Below are 24737 nucleotides of genomic sequence, written 5' to 3'. Positions count from 1 at the left end.
CCGCAGGGCGACAGGAGCCACTTTGTTCTGCTTTGTTTGGATATCAGTTGTCAAATACCGAGAATGACGATTATTTCAGGCGTTTCCCCTTTTGATAACCTGTTCTTTTTTAAAACCAGTGCTCATATTAGAGGCTTTAAAAATACATTTCAAGTTAAACAGCAGGAATTTAAATGTGAAACTGAGCAAAGCTTTAATCAGTGCAGCCCACCAATGCTTCCAACACACACACACACACACACACACACACGCACACACACGCCGAACACACACACACACACACACACACACACACACAAACAGAAAGTTAACACTGGTCCCAAAGTTGCAAAAGGAAGAAACGTTACCAGTTAAATATGTATAAACTGAACACTCATGTTACTCTGCCGCAGAGCGCGATGATAAAAAAGGTGTTTTACACCGATTCATAAAAAATTATGACAATAAACAAAAGTACTGACGTGACACACCGACTGCAACGCAAAGTTTTCATTTTACAGTCGGTTTCAAAAGACATTTCAGGCAACTTTTTAACTACTTTTCCTTTAAGCTTTTTTAGCATTCAGTTTAATCACTAACACACACACACACACACACACACACAGGCATGCTATGGACTGGCGAGGTGTCTGACCTTTCCCTCTGCCTGCGACAGGCGTCCATCCATCCCTCCACATCTCTCTCCTCGTCCCACCTCTCGCTCTTTGATGCTCTCTAATTAGCCGAGCTGGTTAGACCCAGTGGCATTAATCAACAACGTAGACACAGTTCTCCCTCACACACACACACACACACACACACAGCTTAATTGGTCTCGGTAAATGAAGGCCGGTAGGCAGAGGGCTGCACAGACAGTCACTCACCTGGCAACCACATACTGGAGAAGTCCTTTGCTGCTATTGCTGCTGTCTTGGTCATATCTGTGTGTGAGAGTGTGTGTGTGTGCGCGCTACGTAAAGAAAAACTCTCACTCTCCCTCCCTCTGTCTCTCTTACCAAAAGAAGGAGTGTTTTAAATCATATGGTTGAGAGAATCACTCTCTCCCTCCCTCTCTCTCTCTCTCTCTCTCTCTCTCTCTCTCTCTCTCTCTGTTACAAACGCACATGACAGTCCACACCCCCTAGCCCCGCCTCCCCTCACCCCCCCCACATCCTGAACACGACAGGAAGTAAGCCTCAAAAGAGAAGGAACTCAGTACACAGAGGAGAGAAAAATATAACAGCAACACACACAAAAAAAGGGGGACACGCAAGAGGTTAGAGAGTGGGAGAGGAGTGAGTGAGTGAGCGAGGAGATAGAAGAGATAGACGAGGTGAAAAAGAGGGGGATGACGGGTGTCGATGGAAAGTGATGGCGCGGCTGGAAACAGACACTCACGCACTCACACACACGCTCACTCACACAAGAGAAAACAGCAAGCTTGACATTCTGACCGAAGAGTGTGCGATACATTTACACCAAGTGTGACCCAGTGTAGCTTTAAAAACCTTTTTTAAACTCACCTATTCAGAGTTCTTCCTCAACTTTCCACTCTTCTAACAACCTCTCTCAGCCCGTTTAGTCCACCATGAGTCATGAGTACCTCCCCACAGTCGTCTATGCGTGACTGTGGGGTCGTCGCGCGCGAGATCATCAGTGGGTGTTGAGGTGGTCTGTCGAGGGTGGTTGGCACCCATAAGAGAATAAGTGAGACATCCTCTGCTGTTCATTCTCCACTCTGACACCGCGCGGAAAGAAAGAGTCAGTCACAACGCTCACTGTACCACTGACCACCCCACAGTGTGGGCTGCACACCGTAATACACCGCACAACTGCTACATGTGGTGCGTATAGATGTTGCAGGAAAGTGGAACATGGCAGATAAACTAGATCTGACCTGCTATCTGTGCCGCCTACTGCGCCTACCAGACTCAGAAGATGCTTAATAAGAGAGAATCAGATCAAAAGAGCGCATTTCAGCAGATATACCACCAAGATTTCATCAACGTGCTCCTGTGACAGTGTGCCGACACGACCACAAGGTGGCACTCTTGATCTCTAAAACTGAAGAGGAAGAGGAGACAAGAGGACCACTGATCAGCCCCCCCCTCCCCCCTCCGCCTCCCACCCCGTGTTTCTCCCTTGGTCCGAGTTCACTAATTCAAAAGCTAACGGCAGCAGAGTTCCCAAGTTTAACCTTATAAATACTTTATGTGGTGATTTACAACAGGCCAATGTACTGCTGCAGAGACGCTCTCTGAGAGGCGCATACGGCACTGCAATGGAGAGGAGCTTTAAGTTATAGAGAGACATCTTATATCTGTGCTTAAATACATAAAAAGACTCATGTTCTGATGTATGTAAATATATGTTTACTATGAGGATAGAGGCTTTAAGTAGACAGGTACAGAGCTTTTTTTAATGCTCACAAATGCACAATATATTTGCTAGAAAAGCTGAAATAAACGTCAATTATTAATAAATGGAGCAACAGAAAATGAAGTTGCAACTACATAATTGAACACGCACTTTGGTTATTTTGCTAAACTTGTGAAACGCGAGGATTTGCTGCTTTATGTCATATTAAATAGTAAATTGAATGTCTTTTGGTTAGGGCCTTATTAGGGGATAAAACAAGGAATTTAAAGACGCCACAAAGGACTCTTGTGTGGGTAATTCTGATGTTTTTAACTGTTTATACAGCATTTTATACTGACACACAATTCATGCATTAATCTATCAAATAATCGGAACATGAATTGATAATGAAAACTATAATTTGTTACAGCCCGAGCCTTTTTCCTTTTTACTCTAATCAAACGATCATCTAATATTAGTCAGACACCTGCAGTCTGAGTCTGAGAGTGTTTCGGCCTTCATCACGGCTTGAATGGACCGTCTTGTTTGTCGAACTGGAAGTAAAATTCAAAGAGCGAGAAAGCGCGTTTGTTCGTGACAGTGAACCCGTCGTCCAGGCTGGTCCGAGGACAGTGACAGACTGCGCGTTGGAGAGGAGGCGTTTCTCCGGGTCAGAGGTCGTCTGGGCAGCCTGGCTTTGGCCGTGACCTTTGTTCAAACTCCAATCTACACACGTAACTACCAACGTGTGTGTGTGTGTGTGTGTGTGTGTGTGTGTGTGTGTGTTTGTTTGAGTTGCTCCGATGGACGGTGGGGAAATTTAAGCGTATGTGAGTTGTATGGTTCATGGCCATGGGGGGCCTTCCTGCCCAAAGGGGGTCTGAGCCTCAGAGACGAGTCTCGGCTACACTCCAGATAAATGGGACTGGGCCTACTGCAAACATTCACGATTAAAGTCGACATGTTTACACATGTGACATAAAAAAAGTGATGTTATTAAATTGGAAAATAACAAATAAAAACAAATAATAAATGAGTATAATTTTAATTATTTAGGAAATATTAGCTGTGTTTAGGAGTGTGTTTTCGCCACCGTAAGATGTTGCGTTCGTAGGATAATAAACAAACACATCAACACACACATATATATATATATATACACACACACACACAATCTGATAGTGGGACCCCAGGGAGGAGGATGGTGGGGGGGAGGCTGGGGCCTCTAGAGCGCCATCAATCACTCCACTGTCAGAGAGGGAGAAGGAGAGGCAGGGGCAGAGGATGGGGGGTTACTAAGAGGGAGAGAAAGAGGAATAGTAAAGAAAAAAGAAAGGAGGGAATAAAGGAGAAGAGAGAAAGTGATGGAAATGAAGGTGAGAGGAATAAAAAGACGAGAGAGAGGATGTTAGCTGGAGGTGAGGACGATGGGAGGAGACTGCGTGTATAATGGGTCATTGCAGGGACAATTGCGGGGTCTCCAAACCAGTTCAGCATCCCTCTACGGCTCGGCTCCTCCTATATCTAGTGCAGCCTCGGGCCTGCAGCACACACTGGCTCTAATTCATATAATCCATCATATTCCTCTGCTTATAGAGGGGACGGAGCCCGGCTCAGCGACGGACCCACCAAGTCCTGCACACACAGTCCGACTGCAGGACTCTATTCTGCAAGGTGAGAGATTTCAAATCCAGCCTGGTGTATAGGTGTGTGTGTGTGTGTGTGTGTGTGTGTGTGTGCAGCTGTAGCCCCATGAGGAGTTGCAGGATTATAAACAGTAGGTCTAGCAGTGTGCAGACTACAGAGGTTGAGGTTTTGTATGAGAAGCAGCGGGGGCTAAAACACACTCACACTGTTGGCTGCCATGGGACCTGCGTCGCCTCACACACACACACACACACACGCCACCCACACCTTTACAACACCTATTCCTCTCCCGTCCTAATACCTCTCAATCGCTCCTTTTCCTCCGGCCCCTCCAACCCCTCCATCCCTTCTCTCTCTCTCGCTCTCTCTCACACCGTTCCCCTCCTCTCTATATCATCTCTCAGCCCATAGGGAGCCGGGCTTGTCTAGACAGACACCGCTCTCTCCCACGGCGCTACCAAGGTTGAAGCTCAAATCTTTTTTTTCGCTCCTATCACTCCCTCTTCTTCTTCTTCCTCTTCCTCTTCACCTGACACGAGAGCGGAGGGTCTACAGGGAGGAACTGGTGGCCCTCTTCGGCGGGTGGAGGAGCATCAAGGCCACTTAAGATGAAGGTGTTCACTTAAAACAACATGTTTCTTGGAATTAGGGCTCATTTTCTTCTTAATAAAACACAAGCCGTCTTATTCGGCCCTCCTCTCTTTCACCTCGGCCTGCTCTCTTCACCTCTTTTCCCTCAAAGCATCATCATCATCATCCCGCTGTTTTCTTTGCCGACCTTCCCCCTTTTTCTTTCTCCAATCTAAACTTTCTCTTCCCTCTCTCTCTCTCTGCCTCTCTTTCTCTCCCAGACCTGCTGGTCAGCAGCAGCTGTGACATCACCGGCCACTGTTCTCCGCTCGGATTGGACACTCGGCCACGTTGCCAGGCAACAGCAGTGAAAGGTCTCGGTGTGAGCGTGTGTGTGCGGCGTGCGCGTGTTTGTGTGTGTTTATGTCTGTTTATAGCTACGTGAGTGAAAGGTGTGTGAGCGATTTTCCTCGCCTTGCCCTTTATCTGTGCATGAAGAATGATCAGAACAGATCTACTCCTGCGCTCCGGCTCAGATCAAAGCATGTAGATGATTGGGCTGCCTCGCCACAGTCCTCCACCACAGAAGAAGAAGAAGAAGGATGTGTGTGCGTTGCGTTAATGAAAAAGAAAGATGGTACGAATGCGAGCGCGTGTCAGTGTCTGCACTTGCGTCCAACCAAATAAATGTGTATGTTGGTGTCGAATACGGGTCTGTATGTTGTGTGTGTGTGTGTGTGTCTAAATGTGTGTGTGTGTGTAAGCCCCCGGGAGCGGGTGGTTATTGTATCTGACACAGCGGCTCTTTCTCGCGCCTCATATTTCTGGGCCGATCGATTCCTCTGACTCCCGACAAGACAATAATCGCACCTCCCTCTCTCACTCCATCACTACCATTATTACTGACCTCCCCAGGGAACGAGCAGGGTGGAGGGAGGGAGAGAGGGATGAGGAAGGAAGGAAGGAAGGAAGGATGCAGGGAGGGTGAGGAATGAGAGGGGGACATGAAGTTGACAAAATGAGCCTATGATGATGAAAAAGCAAAAAGGAACAGTGTTGGAAATGAGGCGGGAAGAGTCGGCCCGGAATCAGCTGGGGGTAGGAAGGGAGGAAGTTGCGATGCAGCGATGGAGGGGATGAGAGGGAAGAAAGCAGGGACGATGGGGATGTGAGGTGAAGAAGGAAGAACAGGAAAGGACAGGAAGGAGAGCGATATAGATCACGGCGAGAAAAGGAAAGGAGGACGCAAGTGAAGGAGTGCGGAGGGACAATAACGGAGAGAATTAGTGGAGGAGAGATGAAGGATTCGCACTATCTTCTTCTAATAAAGGAGAGAATGAGAGACAGGGACCCGGGGAGGGAGGGGTGGGGGTTAGACTGAGGTGAAAGAGGGAGAGAGACGGAGAAATATATAGGAACACACACACACACACACACACACACACATAGAGAGCGATGGCTGTAAGTGTGGAGGTCAGCGCTCAGAAATATTATTAAATTGACAAGAGTACAATAGTTGATTGGCAGGCTGACTCCTGCACTGCCATTCAGGAGGAGAAGAATGGAGAGAACTCACACACACACTCACACACACACGCACACAATGCATGCAACACAGCATGCAGAGATACACACACACTGTCTTTTGTCTGTGTGTTTGCTGCTGCCTGCGTGAGCCTGTCACTGCTGTGTCTCTGCGCTTTGAATCCAGATTACAATTACAGTAATTGGCTCTCAATTCAAGGGATTGCTGTTTGACCCCCTCACCCCTCTCTCTCTCTCTCCCATCCCCACACATTTTGCCTCTTCCTCTACCTCCCCCTCCTCATCAATATTCCTCCGCCTCCTCTCTACCTGTATCGCTACATCCATCTTTCTTTGGGTGCAATCCCTCTCCCCCTCTGTTCCTCCCTCCTTTTCTCTACCTTATCCCTATTTCTCCCCCCCTCTCTCACCTCCACGCACACTTCATCCCCCCCGATATAACCATCCTTCTCTTCCTGGTTTCCATCCATCCTTCTCCCCCCTGGCTGTTTCACTTCTTCCGCCCCCGTTTTTGCCACTTTTCCTCCCTCATCTCCCCCTTTCTTCTGGCCTTCTCTCCGATAGTTGGGGAAACAGGGAATCTATTGTATACTTTATTCATGCTGTATTTATTATGGAGAGATAGCTGTTCTGCTATACAGTCAGGGGGGGATATAGCGTGCGTTTGGGGAGAGAGGTGAAGGAGCGATAGATAAAAAAAGGAGGAGGTAAGGAAAGGGGGTGATAGAGGTGGTGGTGATGGTGATGGTGTGTTGGGGAGGTGGTGGTGAAGCGAGCGAGGAGGAGGAGGAGGAGGGGGGTTAGGAAATTGGTCTGGCTAGCGGAACAGCTTTTCACCTCTCCCTCTCTCTCTCCTTTTCTCTCTCCCCCTCTCCTTCTCTCTCCCTCTCTCTATTCTGCTTTGTATTCTGCAGAGATGACAGGGGGAAAGCTTTATTGCTCCGAGTTTGTATCGATCGGGGCCCCTCTGAGGGGGGAGGCCGGGGGACGCGCTGAGCAGGCCCTTTCTCAACGACCGCAGCTCCAACAGCTTCCCCCCCCTCCTCTTTTTGCCTCTCATGCACTCCCTCCGCCTCCTCCTCCTCCTCCTCCTCCATCCTAACCCGACTCTTGCTCGCTAGCTTGCTCTGAAATTCAAATTCAAGACTCTTATTCTCAAAGGTTAGGAGAGGGAGAGCACAGGAAAGCAAGAGAGAAAGAGCGATTGAATGAAGGAGAGACGGAGGCGTCTGGATTCTTCCCTCCTGACTGAAGCTCTGAATGGAGCTGAGATCTGATAAGCAGAGCCCACAAACACAAACAAGGGGAAAATGGAGAAATAAAGGAGAGCAAAGAAAATGGCCAAGAGGAATATATCAGCTCAGGTCTTCCTTTCTCTTCTCTCACTAACTGTCCCCTGTCCTGTCCTCCTCCCTGCTGTATCTCCATTTTTTTTCCCCCGAGGTGAGAATGACTTTGTTGACAGGTGAAGAACGAGCCGGGTCCGAGCGTGCATAAACCTCCTCGCTCCTGCCCTCGTTAGAGAGCCGGGAGAAAGGAGGATCACACTTAACGCTCTCTTTTCAACGAGCGCAAAATGCATTTTAAAAAATCATCTCTCACGCGAGCTTTCACAAAAAACAGAAATCTCAACAAAAGCAGAGACAGATTTCAGGGCTGAAATAACAAATCAAAGTGCTGCAGGCTTCTTTATTCACCTCTTCTGTTTGACAAGCCTTAAATAAAAAGGGGGCAAGACCCAACGTCAAAGCCAACTGACCAAACACTTGACACACACACACACACACACACACACACACACACGGACTGCCTATTTATCCGTTAATGTCATGCACAGCGCTGCAGCGAGGCTGGGGAGAAGAACAGATTGTCCATCAGGGGGGTTACAGGGTTCAAGTCCATGACCAGAGGGCTAGAGGAAGGTTAGGGGGTTGTAGGTTCAACTCCCAAGGGGACGAGGAGGATCCCTGCTGTCTCCCGTCCGACCCCAAACCCACCCCCCCAGGACAATATACCCCCCCCTCCTCCCTTCTCCTCTTTCTTCACCTCCCTCTTTTCTCCTCTCCATCCCGCTGCTGGCCCTTTTAAGCCCTGCTTAGTCTGATCACACACGTGTAAACCTGAGCCTAGCCTCCAGACTCGCTCTGTTTGTCTCAGATGTGCACACGCACGCGTCTTCAAAAACAAACACACACACATATGGATAACTCACCGATGCACAAACATATTCATAAGACTCCTATACGGCCTTACAATTCAAATACAGATGATGCTCTGGCTATCTTTTGTTTTCCCATAATGCCGGAGATCATTGTGTTTCTTCGCCGGCATCGTGATGGAAACGGCTTCTTCCCCGCTTCCCCAACTCCATCTCACTTACTCCTCTCGTGGTAAAGACCAAACAGAAACGTGGCGTTGCCTCGGCTATCAGCCGCAGCAGATGTGAGTGGATATGAGATATTTGTGTAAACATTGGATACATATACTGTATATATATATTGTCATTGATATTGCCTGTGTGGTTTACGCACCGCTCCAGATTGAGTTCAGTGATAGAGTATACATCAGAGACTTCTGCTGGAAGCTGGAAACACGTCTGATTCATAGAAGAATACAAACACCCGTGTGCACGCACCTGCACGCTCACACACACAAACACACACACACAGCACAATAACCTGCAGGCCTATAACCTGCCTTGTTGGCTGGATGGGTGGATGCATTATTAAACACGCAGGATTTCATATGTAGAAACAGAATATGAATGCTGCTCTGGGTCCAACTGTGGACACTGGCCTGTTCGCTCCAGACTGCACTCTTTTACATTTTACCCTTCCTTTTATTACACTTAATATTTACTTGATATTTTAGGCGCCGTATTTACTCAATATCTTTTATTCTGTTTCTCCATATTGTTATTCTAATACCTCTTCTTTTGTTTTCTCGGTATACACAACACTTATTGGACCACTGCCCATCCTGAAGGAGAGATCCCTCCTTCCTTTTTACATCTTAAAGGTTTGTTTTTTGCACTTAAAGCAGGGTTCAATGATACCATGTGAGAAATAATACATATATATTAAAGACAGGAGGACCTATGGCTGTAAAAATAAACTCAACTGGACTTTTACTGCTTTAATAAAAGCGCTAATTCTGTGCAAATCCAATCAAACTTCAAGAATACAAACTGTCTTTCGATGGGACCATTCTTCGATAACTAGAGTTTGGATTGGGGCCTTCTACGTTTAAAGGAAGTCTGCCTTGCCGCCACAAACCAGAGTGATCATACGTGATATTCCCAACGATCCGGGTTCCAAGTTCTCCCAGAAAGTGTCTGAAACCAGGTGAAAGAAGCTCTGATTAACCAAAAGGCCCGCACACGAGGAGCGGTCGAACGACAACTAAACCACAACACGAGCGCTGTGTGTGTTTACATCTGTAGGGCGGGCGGGCCGGGCCCTGACTCTCACGGTAATCGATGAACGAGGGAGGAAAGGGAGGCAGCGGGCGAGGCGGGGATGTGCGTGGGGGAGGGCGGGTGGGAGAAAATCGGTAAAGAAAGCAGGTTATCTCCCGTCATTAGGGGAGGGGGAATCCCCGTCTGGAGGGTGGGGGGGGGAGGTGGGAGGGCGGGGCGGGTGAGGAGGGGTGAGGGAAGACCGGGGTTCATTGATAAAAAGGGAGGGTGAGGGAGGGTGAGGGGAGAAGGGGAGACTATGTTTGGCATCGAGAGAGAGCAGACAATTATCTGTATTGATTAGAGCGGCCCAGTACTGTGAAGACTGAGAAAACTATGACTGGATCAATAGAGAGAGAGAGGGAGGGAGAGAGGGAGAGGGGGAGAGAGAGGGAGTCAGACGATAGACAGAGCAATAGAGAGAAACAAACGACAGAGATAAAAGATACATATAACCACAAACATAAAGAGAGAAACATAGTTTATAAAGTTCAAACACACGAGGTGGCGTAATTGTTAGTGGGGGGGAGGGGGCAGGGGGAGTCAATGAAAGCACGGGGAGATACATTACATTGTTGATGTCATTACTCTTTATCATTGATTTGTCAGCACAACCACAGAGTTCATTCAACAAGCCCACCAGAGCCCTCGCATCACCACAGCACACGGCTAAGCAGAGAGAGAGACATTAAGTTAATACACACTGAGTGACCACATCCTGACCGCTGAGACTGGGGGACAGAGACAAACCTGGCAACCCACACAACACTGACAGGGACAAAAGGTCAGGACCATGGCTGTATTAAGACAACTCAATATTGTAGCCAAGCTGGTGCCACATTGAATCCAATGTAAGTCGCACACAGGGCACGTAGGCCGAAAAAGTTTTCTTCCTGTTGGGTTGGAACGTGAACGGCATTAAAGGGCCAGTTCGCTGATTTTCAACCTCAGTCCTATTATGGTATTGCCATTATGGTAGGAAAAAAATGCATTTTCGCTCTGTGCCTTTGGAGGACGCTATCCGCTTCTCCAATGGGCCTGGAAAACCTCCAACAGACTACGTAAAATGCATCATCTGGCGGAGGCTAAACTACACTTCCTCATTCTAGGAGGCCCGCCTCTGATGTCATGTGTTGTTCAAAATCGTCAGGTTTGAAATGTAGACTGCAGACCTGAAGATTTTGTAGACGATCAGCTCTGAGCCATTGGCAGCGTCTCTTGCTGGACCGTTCTTTTCAGAGGGAGGGGCGCAATGCATGCTGGGTGTTGTAGGAATGTAGAATGGGCTAAACCACAAGATGTTTTGCTTTCTCCACAGCTATGGCGCCAATTTTAAATCTTATCGATTAGAGAACGCCAGCTTTGACTGACAGAGGCTTTAAAGTATTAAATGTGAATGTGAGTCCGAATGGGACCAGACAAGTCATGTGACCTTCAATATAGCATATGGCCACTACGTTGCAACAGTGCCATGCTGTTCCTGAGGGTTTGGTAGAGAAAGCATCACTTCCTGCTACATGCTGAATCCTGTATAAGACCTACCAAAATAAAACTTTAAGTTTCCAAAAAGTTTTTGTACTTATTCTTTATATTATTTTTTCTGTGTATTATGTATTTGTTTATGTTTTTATAGTGCAGTATTATTTTCTTACATCATGATTTATGACACTTTAAATCCAAACCTTGTACAACATGCTTACAGGCAAGACTCTATTATGGTCCTGACAGCATTTGAGAGAGAGAAAGGATCCGGGATGAGAGAGGGGGAGAGAGAGTGAGTGTGTCTGAGGGGGAGCTTTGAAAAATATCAGGAGGGAGGCGGTGTTCAGGTAGGGGGCCTTGCTTTGGGGGCCTCTTTTTGTCCGGGACAAAAACCAAAATGGTGGAATAGGGGTGGAACAAAAGGGGCATGGGGGGAAACAGGAGAGTGACAACCTGCGCTGAGTAAAAACATCCTGCTGGCTTACACGCACACACACATTAATCCCCAATCAGACTCCATTGAGTGTGTGTGCAAGTGCCCACTCACTCCACTTCCTGTTGCAACTTACATTTCATGGACTCCTTGGCATTATTACGCACACACACACACACACACACACACACACACCAACACAGGGGACCACATCTGTCTCTCTTTAGTTTATTGAACGTTACGAGATGATAGAACTCAGCCTCCCACTCCGCTGATATCTTTTGACACTGAAGAGGAACGTATTGTCAGAAAAGGTTTATACCAAACAAATAAATAAATGAAAAAACATAAACTCTGATCGGGGAGAGCCGCGCTGGATATTGAGGAAACCTTTGGTAAGGGCAGAAAATGTCAGGTTTGACAAATGACCTTTTAAACATGGAGCAGATGTAGAGAGCCATGTACACTGTGGACAGAGGGCGGCTCAACCGTCTGTCTCTTAACGGCTAGTGAAAAGAGAAGCATCACTGTTAAAATAGAACTGTAACACCGTGAGAAGTTTAGATAAAATAATCTGAGGCAAAAGTGGATTTTACTCTCGCAGGAAGACGCTGGAGTAGCAGTTTTTGGAGGTGTAATAAAGCCGCAGAGGAAGGCGAGGGGTAAAGTGTACAAAAGCATTTGAGATGGAAAAAATAGTGGAGTGAAAAATACGAGGAGGGAGCAGAAGGGGGAGAAAAATGTGACAAAGACGGAGGGGAAGGGAGAGCGGGACATGAATTACAGGTGTGGAGTTATGCATGCATGACATCACTGGACCCCTCCTCCAGCCCTTGGGAATGGGCACCTTGGAAACGGTCGCTAAGGGAACAGAGTACTGAGAGAGGGAGAGAGAGAGAGAGAGAGAGAGAGAGAGGGGTGGTCAAGATGGTTGAAAAAATTCAAGAGGTACAAGAGAGATAGCTAATGAGTCACTGAATTCATCCTCAGCGAGAAAGTCATGTGGCGGAGAGAATTCCAGCGTCTCGTGTCCCACCTCTGCTCATAGAGGGTGAAAAAGCTCCATCACGGCTCAAGCCTGCTTTGTCCTCCTCCCCCATATATACCATGACCTCTCATCCACTCCAGTCATTTAGAGAAGGGAGATTTAGTGCGGCATCAGTGCGGCGTGATGGTAAAAACCAGGAGGCAGCGATGGCCTCGGGTCTCCGGTTTAACACCGGGAGAACTATTGATGGAAAAACATGTTGATGGACAAAGAGAAGCTGCTGTAGTGAAATGTCGGCTGTTAATGTATATGGCTGCATGGAGGTCATTTGGAGCAAGAAGCTAGAAGCTCTGTAAGTGGATTGAGAAATTGAAGTTAGCACACAACGCGCACTTTGGTCTTCGGAGGCGTCGGAGTAATGAACACACACGCCCGAGCCCAAAGGAAGGAGCCGCCGTGCCATTCTGACCTCGGCAAACTCTTCCCCGTCCCCGCAGACGCTGCAGTGTCCACACAAAAGCGGCTGAAAGGATGCACTCTGCCTACCTCTGTCCTCTCCTTTGACTGGTAAACAAGTCATTCCCAGCTCTCAACTTTTAACGTCTGATCAACATCGCTGCATACACATCAAAAAAACCTGCAGCTGCAAAAAACACAAAAATATAGTTTGCATCACCAAAGCTTTTGCAGAGTTTATGCACATAACAAACAGCGTCATTCTGCATGCAGCATATTCCAAAAGCAGAGTCATATACATATCAAAGGCTTGGATTTGGTATGCAATATAGATTTGGTATGTATGCATAATATGTGATCAATATCTGTTGCTGAATAAAACATGCTGCTGGCTTTTGACAGGCCGATTTGAAATGGAGATGCTATGCGAATACAAAAGGCTTCGGTGAGATTGGCCCTGAACCCTCCACATACCAGCAGTTCACATTTAGACGCTCTCACCTACACTCTCCATAATGCATGAGCTGCCTGAATATATATCACCCCCTGCACAGCTCACTCACACACACACACACACACACACATACGCTTCCACGTGCACGGCATGCAGGAACACACCACACAATGACAGGGGCTTATACGCACAAGATAGCCATGCACATGCTGGCACATACGCAACACAAAACAGCCCGAAGACACAGACTCCATGGTGAGAGTTTGATACCATACATGTAGAGAAGACAGAAATCGAGCAACAACAGAAAAAAATGTTGAAATAAAGAAACTTTTTTGGTGATTTAGAAGCAGCGTTCGGCTTCCATAAACGATCTAGTTCCTATTTACCGCCAGAATTTTGCCGGAAGAAAGCGACAAAACTGTTTTAAAAGCTTTGATTGCTACGAAACATGTCGGGCCGGCTTCCAGCGGAAAAAAAAAAAACGGATGAAAACACACTGTTTTTCTTCTTTGATCAAGTGGTGTGAGACACACAGGCAGTGCTTAATCAAAGCAGTGGTAAGCCATCCTGAACTTCTAGGCTTTCAGCAGCAGGAAACGGGGTCAGGGTTGCTGAACAACTCAGTGTGATGAGGACGGGTCTGGTGTTTGTTTATGTGTGTGTGTGTGTGTGTTGTTTGCGAGAGGCCGCGTTAAGGCTGTTTGTGGGCTGCCAATTAACACACACACACAGTTTTAGAAAGGCGGAGCTGAAGCGAGGAATAAGGAAAGTTGGGAAAGTAAAGGGAGCCGAGCAGTTGATATAAGAGCAGAGCAGACTTATATTACATTACATTGCTATGATAGCCAATAGTAAATATGCATTTATAAGGCAGTATGTCTGTTTTAGAAGACAGCTGAATTTACTTAGTGCTTCTATCTCTCTCTGCCTCTCTGCCCCTGCTGGTCTTTAACCTTGGCCTCTGGTGCTTCTGCCTATCGCAATAAAGTCGCCCCCTCCTCCTCCTCCTCCTCTTTACCTCTCCCTCCCCTCCGTCTCTTTTTTCTTCCTCCTCCTCTTCCTCCTCCTTTCTGTCTCTCTCTCTCTCTCTGTCCCCCCGGCACCACTGTTGTCCACTGTTCCACTCATTCATAGTAAACACTATTGATTTTCAGCAGGGAAAATAAAAAAAAAAGGCCATGAATTTTAATGCCCCTATCTGTCCCCTTCTCCATCTCTTCCTATCCCCCCCTACTCACCCCTCCCTCTCCCTTCCCCTCACCCCCCCTCCACCCCTTCTTTCCTGAGGGGAGGATAAAGAGATGGGGATCGTGCGTGTGTGTGTGTGTGTGTGTGTGTGTGTGTGTGAGTGTAAGGTGGTAGTATACAGGGAGGGGGGGTTGCATTTCTCATTTCCCAGCTGTGCCTCTCTCACACAACTGCCCCCCGCATCCCCCTCCCTCTCCTCCTAACCCCCCCTTACACCTCTCCTTCTTCCCATCCTCTCTTCCTTCGTCCTTCTCCTTGTCCCCTCTGTCGCTCGTCTCTCCTCTTCACACCGGCTTCGACTCTGGGGAGGCAAGCGAAGCTTACACACACACACATACACGGAGCGATCGTCACACACAGATAGGGGCCGTCCCATTCTGCTGGTGTACACGCACTTAAACAATCACATGCACACACATCACGAGTGATACAACCTCCCCTCGGTCAAGGCCACGCACAGGCAAGACAAACATATACATATAAATGCCCTGATTTACACACACATAAGCGCACGCACACACACTTAAAGTGACACAAGCCATTCACCACGTTTCTGCACCAGTGGAGTCAGGTATTTAAATTTCCTTCCATCTTTTTCTCTTCCTTTTTCTTCCTCATGACTTCCTGCTCCATCCTCTCTCCATCTTTTCTCTACCTCCCTCTCCAGGCCTCTCCCTCTCCCCCTCTTCTACTCTGTGTATTGATTTTGCTATAAGCGGTGTCCCGTTTGCGACAGGTTAGCGCAGACAGACAAAGGCAGACTTCATCAACCGGCGTTAAACACAGGAGCCACGTCCTCAATAATCACTCCATCACACAAAAGACGACGAGAGAGAGAGAGAGCGAGAGAGCGAGAGAGAGAGGAGAGAGAGGAACATGTGGAGAGTATTGACGGATGGTAGAAGAACAGAAGGGAAAAGAAAAGGTGTTGGAGAATTTTCAAGGTTGTCTTTTTGTTTGTTTTAATTTGTTGGAAACATTCAACTTCCTGCATACTGCACACAGCGAGATTCACGCATAAACAACTGAAAAAACGTTCCTTATTCTCGACTTCTTTCTAATATGCAGACTCACAGACGCTTATTTTATTCCACATTGGCTTTTGCTACATGTATAAGGTTGAGGGAGAGTCATGTTCGCTGCACAACCAGCTCCAATTAGCATCTTTTTGGGTTAGATCCAAAGGACCATTTTTTCCCCCTCTAAGCTCATTATAACAGAGAGTATGTGGACGCTGCTCGACTTTTAAAACAGTCAGAATTTATGTGTGTGCTTGCATGTGTGTGCATTTATCTGTGTGTGTGTGTGTGTGTGTGTGTGTGTGTGTGTGTGTGTGTGTGTGTGTGTGTGTACGCAGACAGTTTTCATCTCCACTTAATCTCCCGCTCCTAATTCAGAGTGTACATTGAGCCGCCTAATAGGATGTGACTGGAGCGCCTGCTGCAGCGCTAGCTAGCTATAGCCGCTAATGAGAGGGCCGCCACAGCCGGGGAATCAAAGCGCTTCATCAGCACTCCTAATTACTGTAAACCTCGTTAGCTGGCTGGAGAGCTAACATCTGCTCTCGCTAACAAAGTACGGCCAAATATAACACGGACTCGGCCTGGTGTGCCCGAGTGAGAATCAAAGAGCGTGCTGCTACCACACCCACCGGTTTCATTGTTCGAGTCTGTGTTGCAATTGTAATGAAAGCAGAGGAGGTTTGCTGCTGTTCGGGGGGGAAATGAAAAGCAGAAGGGAAAGAGCAAAGAAGTCCAAGTTCAAGACTGTTTACATCCTAATAAATGCATTTCATTCACTAACTGTGCTTCCATATGGCTGTGTGCAGCGTGTCTGTGACGTCCCGTAGTACACCGAGGTCTGAGGGTGCTAATGTTGCCCATATACGAAGCAGCAGGTGTGTGGACAGCAGGTTTCCATGTAGCTGTGTCTGTTTGCCCGCTCACCCCCTCTCTATCTCTGATCAAAGCACTTCCTCTCAACCCCCCCTACCACCTTCTGCTGTTCCCCTCTTCCTCCTCCACCTCCACCTTCCCCCCCCCCCATCATAATTTGACTGATGATTACACTTGTCACTCAAGGCAGCATGTGTCCAATTAGGAAGAGGGGAGACGGAGAGAGAGGAGGGGCGAGCAGGTTGCGGTGAAAGGGAGGGGGTGGCAGGAAATTTGGGTTACAACTTTTCATCGCTTGTTCCACTCAGGTAGCCTTTATAGCTTTTAGCTGTGGGAGAAACAAATATTCGTTTCTGTTCAATTTTCCTTAAGAGACTCATGAAACATCCAAGAGCCGCTCTCTCCTCACCTCTTCCCGACGCTCCGGCCTTGTCTCACACTCTCTTGGCCACTTCAGCGTCTCTCCATGTTCCAGGGTAATCACAGACTCATTTAAAGTCACTTTTGTACACTACCTCTGACTGGTGGTTAAGAGTGCGGCCGCAGACTATGCTTTTATGGGCCTTAATGTGTCCTACAGACACTTTGGCAACCAGGCTGCTGCTGCCGAAGATGCGGGAAGGGATAGAGAGAGAGAGAGAGGGAGAGGGAGGGAGAGAGAGGAAGGGACATATGAGGCCAACAGCCATGGCGACTTAACCAGGCTGAAAAAAGGGGGAACGAAAGAGGATGAAAGAGGAGGGAGGGAGAGGGACGTGCACGACAAAATGGACAGAACATGGGAGCGTCAAAAGAAAGGGGAGAGAGAGGTCACTTAGTCACTCCTTCAGCAACCCCCGCTCCGCGCCTCCTCCCTTGTCCCCTTTACAAGCAGACAAAGGGACAGAGGGGTGCAGCCCTTGTACAGAAGAAGGAGGGGTTACGCCTCCCTCTGTCAACCCCCCCCTCCTTCTCTAACCCCCTAATATTTACATAAAACTGGGGAATAATGTTGTACGGATAGATGCAGGTAGAAAGAGAGGAGAGGCAGAGTTTGACACAGTGGAGGTGCATCAAAAATTAAAATGTTAATTTGGATGAGAGAAAAAATGGTTCTAATATGACTTGAAATGTTAGAAAGGCGGAATAAGACGGATTGCACGAGGGAATGAGAGGAGGAGAAGAGCATGTCGAGTACAACAGATTAATTTCAGAACACAGCGCTCCTGCCGAGAGAAGTATGGAGAGCAGGAAGGATAGAGGGGATAAAGAAAAGAGAAAATGCAGAGGAAGAGAAAGACAGGAGGGAGATTAAACACGCATTCAAGCCTCTCAAAAGGGCTGAGCTGCTTTTGGAGAGCCTCCGTTATGTATGTGTGTGTGTGTGAGCGCAGTGTGTGTGTGTGTAAGCACTCCAGTGGGTGCATTTGCGATGATGTGACATTGCTTATAGCCGACATGTTCGCTGCCTCCGCCTCCAAACACCCGATCTGTGAGCACTCTCATCCAGCCTCCCTGTGAAGGACAGCAGTGGAACCTCAGAGGTTAATAGGACCCCTTCATTACCATAAATCTTATCAGCTAAATGAAATGGAGAGAAGGACCCCTGATTTAGTCCTCCGCTCTTCTGGTGCTAAGGGGAGACACCCAATCAAACCCCTGGATTTTATTGGTCTTTTTTATTATCTAAATGTACTGGCACATGAGCGGGGTGCCAGAGGTGACAGCCGGCGGCAATCAACAACAAAAAGAGACAGCCGCTGGAGAAAACACACTGTTGTGTGTGTTTACGAGACGGCAATAGACTCTCCAGATGCGACATGTTCTGTTAGGGAAAACGCATGAAGGCATTTAGGAAGTTTGCCGCTGAGCCTTTAAGCTGTTGTTTGAATAAATCAGGCAACCCTGCTGAAAAAAATAGCTCGAAAATCAGCTAATCAAGTGTTCGATATGCTCAGCGGGAGTTCAAAGGCTTGTTTTGACTGCCTAGTCTGATGTGTGTGATTGGCAGCATGCGGCGAAAGCCCACTCCAACTCTGATAACAGCCGGACCACCACTGACCGAGCCTGCACACACACACACACACACTCGCTCACACAACAGGATGTCACCCCCGCGTAGAGGTCAAGTATGCTTGAGTTCTCAGTATGTACATCATCTGTATGTTACTGAACTAGAGAGAGAGAGAGAGAGAGAGAGAGAGAGAGAAACGCAGACAGAGGTATAAATCAATACCCTGAATGGAGTCAGGTGGTTTGTATGTGTTTATTCCTGCTGATGTGTTGATTAACTGCCCACACACACACACACACACACACACACACACTCCATCTACCCCTCTCTGTGTGTGTTCTCCAGGTGATAGGTCTGATTAAGTGGCCTGCTCACCCGGCCTCTGATTAGGACTAATGCTGGGCTGTATTTCAGCGGACACAGCGAGCCGGCGCACAGAATTATTCCTCTGAGTGTGAGTCCTTGTTTTCGTGCATGCCAATCCAGTGATAAAGTGTGTATTGAACACACTCGGGGATAACGGACGGCCTGTAAATACCACTCATCAGCCCCTTCACATGAATGTATCTGCATGATTTTCTTCCTGTGTATCCTCAAAGTGTCTTTGTTGGATGTGCATATTTAAAAGCGTGTGTGTAAAGGTCGCTGTTTGGCGGGAGAGTGCGTGCGTGTGTTTGTGGTTATTAATACGCTAATGGCGGATGATGATGCGCCGTATACGTGTGTGTGTGTCCTGTTCCCCAGGAGAAACTCAATACCACTTACTGTTGCTAATGAGCTGTGGGACCTCATCAGCATTAATACTACATTAGTCTCAGCTAATGCACACGTTAACGCACACACACAAATACTGTATGTACATCAAACATACCGGCGTGCACACACCTGTGCAAATCCACTAAAAAGGAACAGAGTTAATAGGATTAAAACATATTTAAACACACTTAAAGACTGGATTTGTTTGCTTTAATCTGTAACCATGTAACAGGTTTAATCTCTAATGCTGCTTCATTTCAACAGAATAATTTCAGACTCTTTCTGTTTCCGAGCAGGTTTCAAAATGCTGTTGCTCTCGTGACATAAAAGCAAACATAAGACGTCCCCGCTGCAGCTTCTCAGGGCCTCGTCCCGTTGCGAGGCTGTGCGAGGGGGCATCTCTGGTGCCTAATATACGTAAATAGCAGAACCCATTAGCTTCTGAAGCATTCAGCCGTCGGCCTGCTGCATTCAGAACCCCGTGGCTGCCTCATATACTGCAATCTAATTCTACTACCACGGGGAGAGGAGAGGAGGGAGAGGAGAATTGTATTGTGACAGAGAGCAGGAGGGAGTGGGAGGGAAAGGGAGAAGAAGAGGAGAGAGAGAGAGAGAGAGGGCTACAGAGAAGGAGAGAGGTAGCTTAATGCAATAAAGCATGTAGTATTGACATCTTTCTCGTGTCTATTGATTCCCCATTATGTTGCTAACAAACCCAGGTTGACATTTTGTCATTTGCAATCATGTTAACACTGCGACTTGCACGCTCTCCTCCACAAACCGATCCATACCCGCACACACTCGTTTGCACATGTGCTCATGCTTGTGCACACACACACATACGCTGTCTTTCTGCAGATGGTTAAACACATGCATCGTCTCACATCACGCAGCCATCAAAGAAATGTGCCACATGTAGAAATGTCTTAAAAGTAGCCAAGAAGCGCAGACACAGAACTGCGGACAGGGTGATTAATGGAACACAGATTGAACTTTAATGGGATGAACTGCTTGAAATATGATCAGGAAAACTTATGAAGAAGATAAACATCAATAACTGTTTGTTGTTACTTTGTCTTAAAGTCAGAGACGGATATAAAGTGACCCTACGATCTGAGGTGTGTGTGTGTGTTTGTGTGTGTGAGAGAGTTGGACGGTGTATGGTAGGAGATGGTGGTTAATGGTGTGTGACAGAAGGTGCATAGCTGAGATGAACTGAATCAGTGTGTGTGAGTAAGTGTGTGTGTGTGTGTGTGTGTGAGCGAGAGAGGGAAAGAGAGAAGGAGAGAGAGACAGAGGAGAGAAAAGCAGTCTCCAGTCTCCTTGATGTCCCATCATATCATATCATATCAAGCCCCGCGCTGTGTGGGAAACCTGCGGTTTCTCCTCTATGTCCCATTAAACTTTCATACAACAGTTAATGCTGATGGCTTCACAAACCACTTTACTACACACACACATAGTTCACATAGCAGAGGCCCTGACCTGTACGTTCACAGACACAATGCCATTAAAAATACAACAAAACCTGGATCCGTTACAGCCGCTCGCTACCCAGGTGGAAAACGCTCTAACGTGCTCGTTTTATGCCATATGACGGTGTGTTTCATGATCATGTGTATTTGTGTGTGTGCGTGAGCGAAAGAGAGCCCCCACAGGGGTTGTGCATGAGTGCTCGAGGCCTGGTGTAACATGAAAGAGAATGAAAACACAGGGGGCAGTGAGGGGTCAGGTGGGGCTGAGTCAAACACTTCTGATGTGACCTCTGACCCCACACGGAGCTCAAACTCAAAGGAGTCAAGGATCTGCTACAAGTCAAAGAGGCAAGTTAACTGAGAGCTCGAGTCAAGAGCCCTACAACTCCCCAGAAAACCTGAGTGTGTGTGCGTGCGTGTGCGTGAGAACTACTACAGTTAGAGCTCGAGGGCCTGAACTAGACAACAAGTCACTGAAGACGCCTCTGTCTTAATATTTCTAAGAGAACAAACTTCCTGTTTCAGTCCTGAGGTGTTACACTGACCCTGCACCCTTTTAGCGACAAACCCTGCAAGTTTGAAAAGGACAGCACCTTGTACCGCCTTATCAACGTGGAATAAAATCAGCATAGCATTGTGAATCACTGTTATCCCACCATCTAAGGACTCGAGCAGCCTGTGTACACATCCCATCAGTTTGCCTGCTTATTCAGATGCCGGCCCTGGCCCGGGACGCTGCAACATAATGGCTCATCCTCGGTTTACTCTCACCTCTCAAGCTCAAACTGGGTTTTCCTCTCCCTCCTCGTTTTTCACTCTGTCATCTACTCTTACTTTCACCCACTTCTCTCTCTCTCTCCTGCTCTCTCCTTCCACATTTTTTTATCTCATTCTGACATTCGCCATTTTTCAACGTGCGGAGCGCGAAAACGCCTCCTCCCCCCCTCGTCCTCCCTCCAGCCCCTCTCTCCTCTCTTCTGTGTGCATATCTCTAGAGATACGGTGGGTAACAGGTCCCTCTCACCCCTCCATACTCTTTTTTTCTCTCTCCCCTCTATCACCTATCCCTTCACTGTCACATGCTGTGCACTGAGTATGTGGAGTAAGGGTGAAGCCTGGCATCTCTGGAATCAAATGGGCTTGAACTTGATCTGGAAATGAGAGGGGAGCTGTGCACTGAGGGGGGCGCCTGGCCCTTTAAGAGCCCATCCATGGCCAAGGTGCACACCAGCCACATTTACGCACCATTACGCCCTGATACGCGAGTTGCTGTATGTATATGCATTAGTGAATAACTTCGACAGTGAAATATGATGGAAATAAAAGCCCAATGACCCCATGTGGTATTTCCTTCACTTCCCTTTACTCTGCAGTCCTTCAGTGTGCACACAGAGGACAGAAAACACATTAGAGCACGCGCATCCTTCCCTCTCCAAAGATTTAGAGGGGGTAAAGGGGCTGAGCAGCTGTTGCATGTCTGACAAACAGTCGAAGCTGGAATGAGCTGGAGCTCTCTCGCAACGACAGTCAGTGACACACTGAAGCCAGCCTGGCTGCTCCCACCATGCGTCCTTTTATTCCGCTTCAGCGCAGATGAAACGCAGACGGCGCCCCAGCCAGCAAACCCTCCCCCCTCCTCCCTGACTCCACACTCCCTCTGCTCCTCCGCTTTCAACCGTGCAGAAGCCGAGCAGCACTGGGACAGAGCGATGTAGACACTGGGAGTCTATTTAGAGTGGTGTTTACTAAGATGCGAGCCTTGTCCCCTAACAAGCATGCGAGTCTGAGCAAAAGCAGCCGCCACGGCGTGTCAGAGGTTCTCTGCGAGCTCAAAGCAGAGTCATGAACAAATTATCAACACGAATAAAGCACAAGCACAAAACAGTCTGAAATAAAACGACAGAATAGCGGTGTTTGCTCTCGCTCCTTCCGTACGTCCGTACTCCTCCGTGCACCTACACTCTCCTTCTATCTCCCCCTCTCTCTGCTTCCACCGGCCCAGGAATCGATCTCCGCAGGATCGATAAGTTGGCATGAATATTCCCTGCCTGCCGAGAGTCTAGTTGGGGAGAGACGGAGGCTGAGGCTCAGGCGCAGGCAGTGGAGGAGAGGGGAAGGATGGAGACGGAGAGAAGAGGGGAAAACACTCGGAGAAAGGAGCATAAGCGCGGGGGGAAATTAAGCAAGACACGGGTGGAAGAGTGGCGCATCGTGCAACAGAATGGACAGCTAAAAAAAGGACATTTTACGCATTAATTTTCAATCAGTGTGGACGATCCAGCGTGCTCGGAGAAGCTTCTTTAAATTGAACAACCGCCCCGCGAGTGTAAAGGACTCTGTTTAAGCCTTCAGACGGAGCCGGAGGAGTGTGTTTGCGTGCGTGTGTAAGTGGGTGTGTGCGCCGACAGCTCTCCCCCGCTGCAAGTGCATCGGCACCGAGCAAGGCGGGGCGGGTCCGCATGGCTGACCGACATGGAGGATGTGTAGCAGGGAGAAGAGAGAGAAAAATGTCTTACCGGAGTTGGAGCGGAGAGCCAGAGGGGACTTGAGACGCCAGGCGTTGAGGTCAGGGGCAGTTCTCTGAAACACGAACGGCACCGGCAAGGGAACAAACATGATCTTCCTCCGGCTTCTTGTTTTGATGCAAATAATGTGGCAGAAGTAGAACTGTAATAAGCTCTGTCCTCTTCTGAAGCTTCTGGTTCTTCGCCCGTTTCTCTGGTAGACAGCTTTGGGGGAATATTTGGTATGGAGAGCTCACAACATTCGCCGTTAGGTGTGTACACATGTAGCCCAGCTGCGCACTTTTATTTACATGTGTGGACTGTTGGCCGGCGTCAGTTTTGGTGTAAATGTGCATAGAACATATATGTTAGGATATGGTCCCTTGAGTGCAGCAGTTAGCTTACAGTCCAGACGAACACACAGACGGACAGACGGGAGATCACTTCTCGGCTACAGGAAAAGTTGTGTTACAATTACAGGCCTATTGTAGTACTTTCACAATAAAAGTCTGCGTGTCACCTGCCTGTCGTTGATGCACCTGCGTCTCTGTCACCTTTGCACTGCTAAAGCGTTCTCCTTGAGTAAACATAGAGGCCCGGGAGCTTATTTTATCCTCTCACTCCTCACCGGTCATGTTTCCTATAGGTGTGAAAAGGCATGAGAACAGTCGCTAGCCTCCTGTAGCATCACCGGCCGGGTTTAGCTTTGGTATTCGCTTTGCTATTTAAAACACAACAATAAAATGATGACACCTAGAAACAGACACGTGTAAAAAGGCCAGCGGAGTTATAAAGTCTTATTTGGATTTCTGTAATATTTGGTTTGATCTATTGTATTTGGTCTCTAGCTGCACGCGCTCCTTCTCCTCTCCTCCTTTGCATGAAGGCTACATATAAGACATTCATTCGCTCGCGCACAAGCAGCGGTTCGCGTCACGAGCACATTTAAAAACGGCTTCATTAAAGGCTATCATCAACAAATAAATAAACAAGTGAGGGGAGAGGGGGGTTGGGGGGGCAGGCTACACGAACACACACACAAACACAACGCGCGCGCTTGGCCCTGACGCTCCTCCTCCCTCGCGCTCTGTCACAAGGCAGTAATTAAAACGCAATCAATCGATAAATAAATAAATAAATAAATACAGCGAATAAATAAATAATAAAAAATACTCAAAACAACGGAAATAAAGAAGCGTATAGAATCCGGTTATGCTCTCCCGTTTTATCGGAACACTTGCCTATCTCCGTCCATCCGTCTGTGTGTCTTTTTTGTCTGTCTGTTTGTCCCCGTTATTATTTGGGAACCCCAATAGCTCATTCGACCCGGCTCCCTCCAGGATTGTAGCGATCTGCCACTAGGCTGGCCGCAACATTGAGGCGAGAGAGGACCCGCTACTACTCACACATCACCACCCCACCCCCGCACCTCCCTCCCCTCCATCCACTCCCTCCCACCCCTCCATCCCTCCTTCCCTCCTTCCACCCACCCCC

The 24737-nt window shown here is 47.9% G+C and overlaps 1 protein-coding gene across 1 annotated transcript in view; it reads right to left on the bottom strand.

Moving 5' to 3' along the window:
* Positions 1-23355, bottom strand: part of pou2f2b (POU class 2 homeobox 2b) — a 36558-nt gene extending 13203 nt beyond the window's left edge. The window contains exon 1 of the mRNA XM_069656145.1: positions 23256-23355. Within this exon, the coding sequence (XP_069512246.1) occupies positions 23256-23355 (100 nt within the window). The remainder of the gene's footprint in view (positions 1-23255) is intronic.
* Between the last annotated feature and the right edge of the window lie 1382 nt (positions 23356-24737).

This window comes from Semicossyphus pulcher, unplaced genomic scaffold, assembly GCF_022749685.1.
Source record: "Semicossyphus pulcher isolate SPU_LCO1_2020_fin unplaced genomic scaffold, fSemPul1.0.p SCAF_9, whole genome shotgun sequence".
Classification (NCBI taxonomy): domain Eukaryota; kingdom Metazoa; phylum Chordata; class Actinopteri; order Labriformes; family Labridae; genus Semicossyphus; species Semicossyphus pulcher.
The sequence above is the reverse complement of the archived record's forward strand: the minus strand, read 5'-3'. Positions and strand labels throughout refer to the sequence as shown.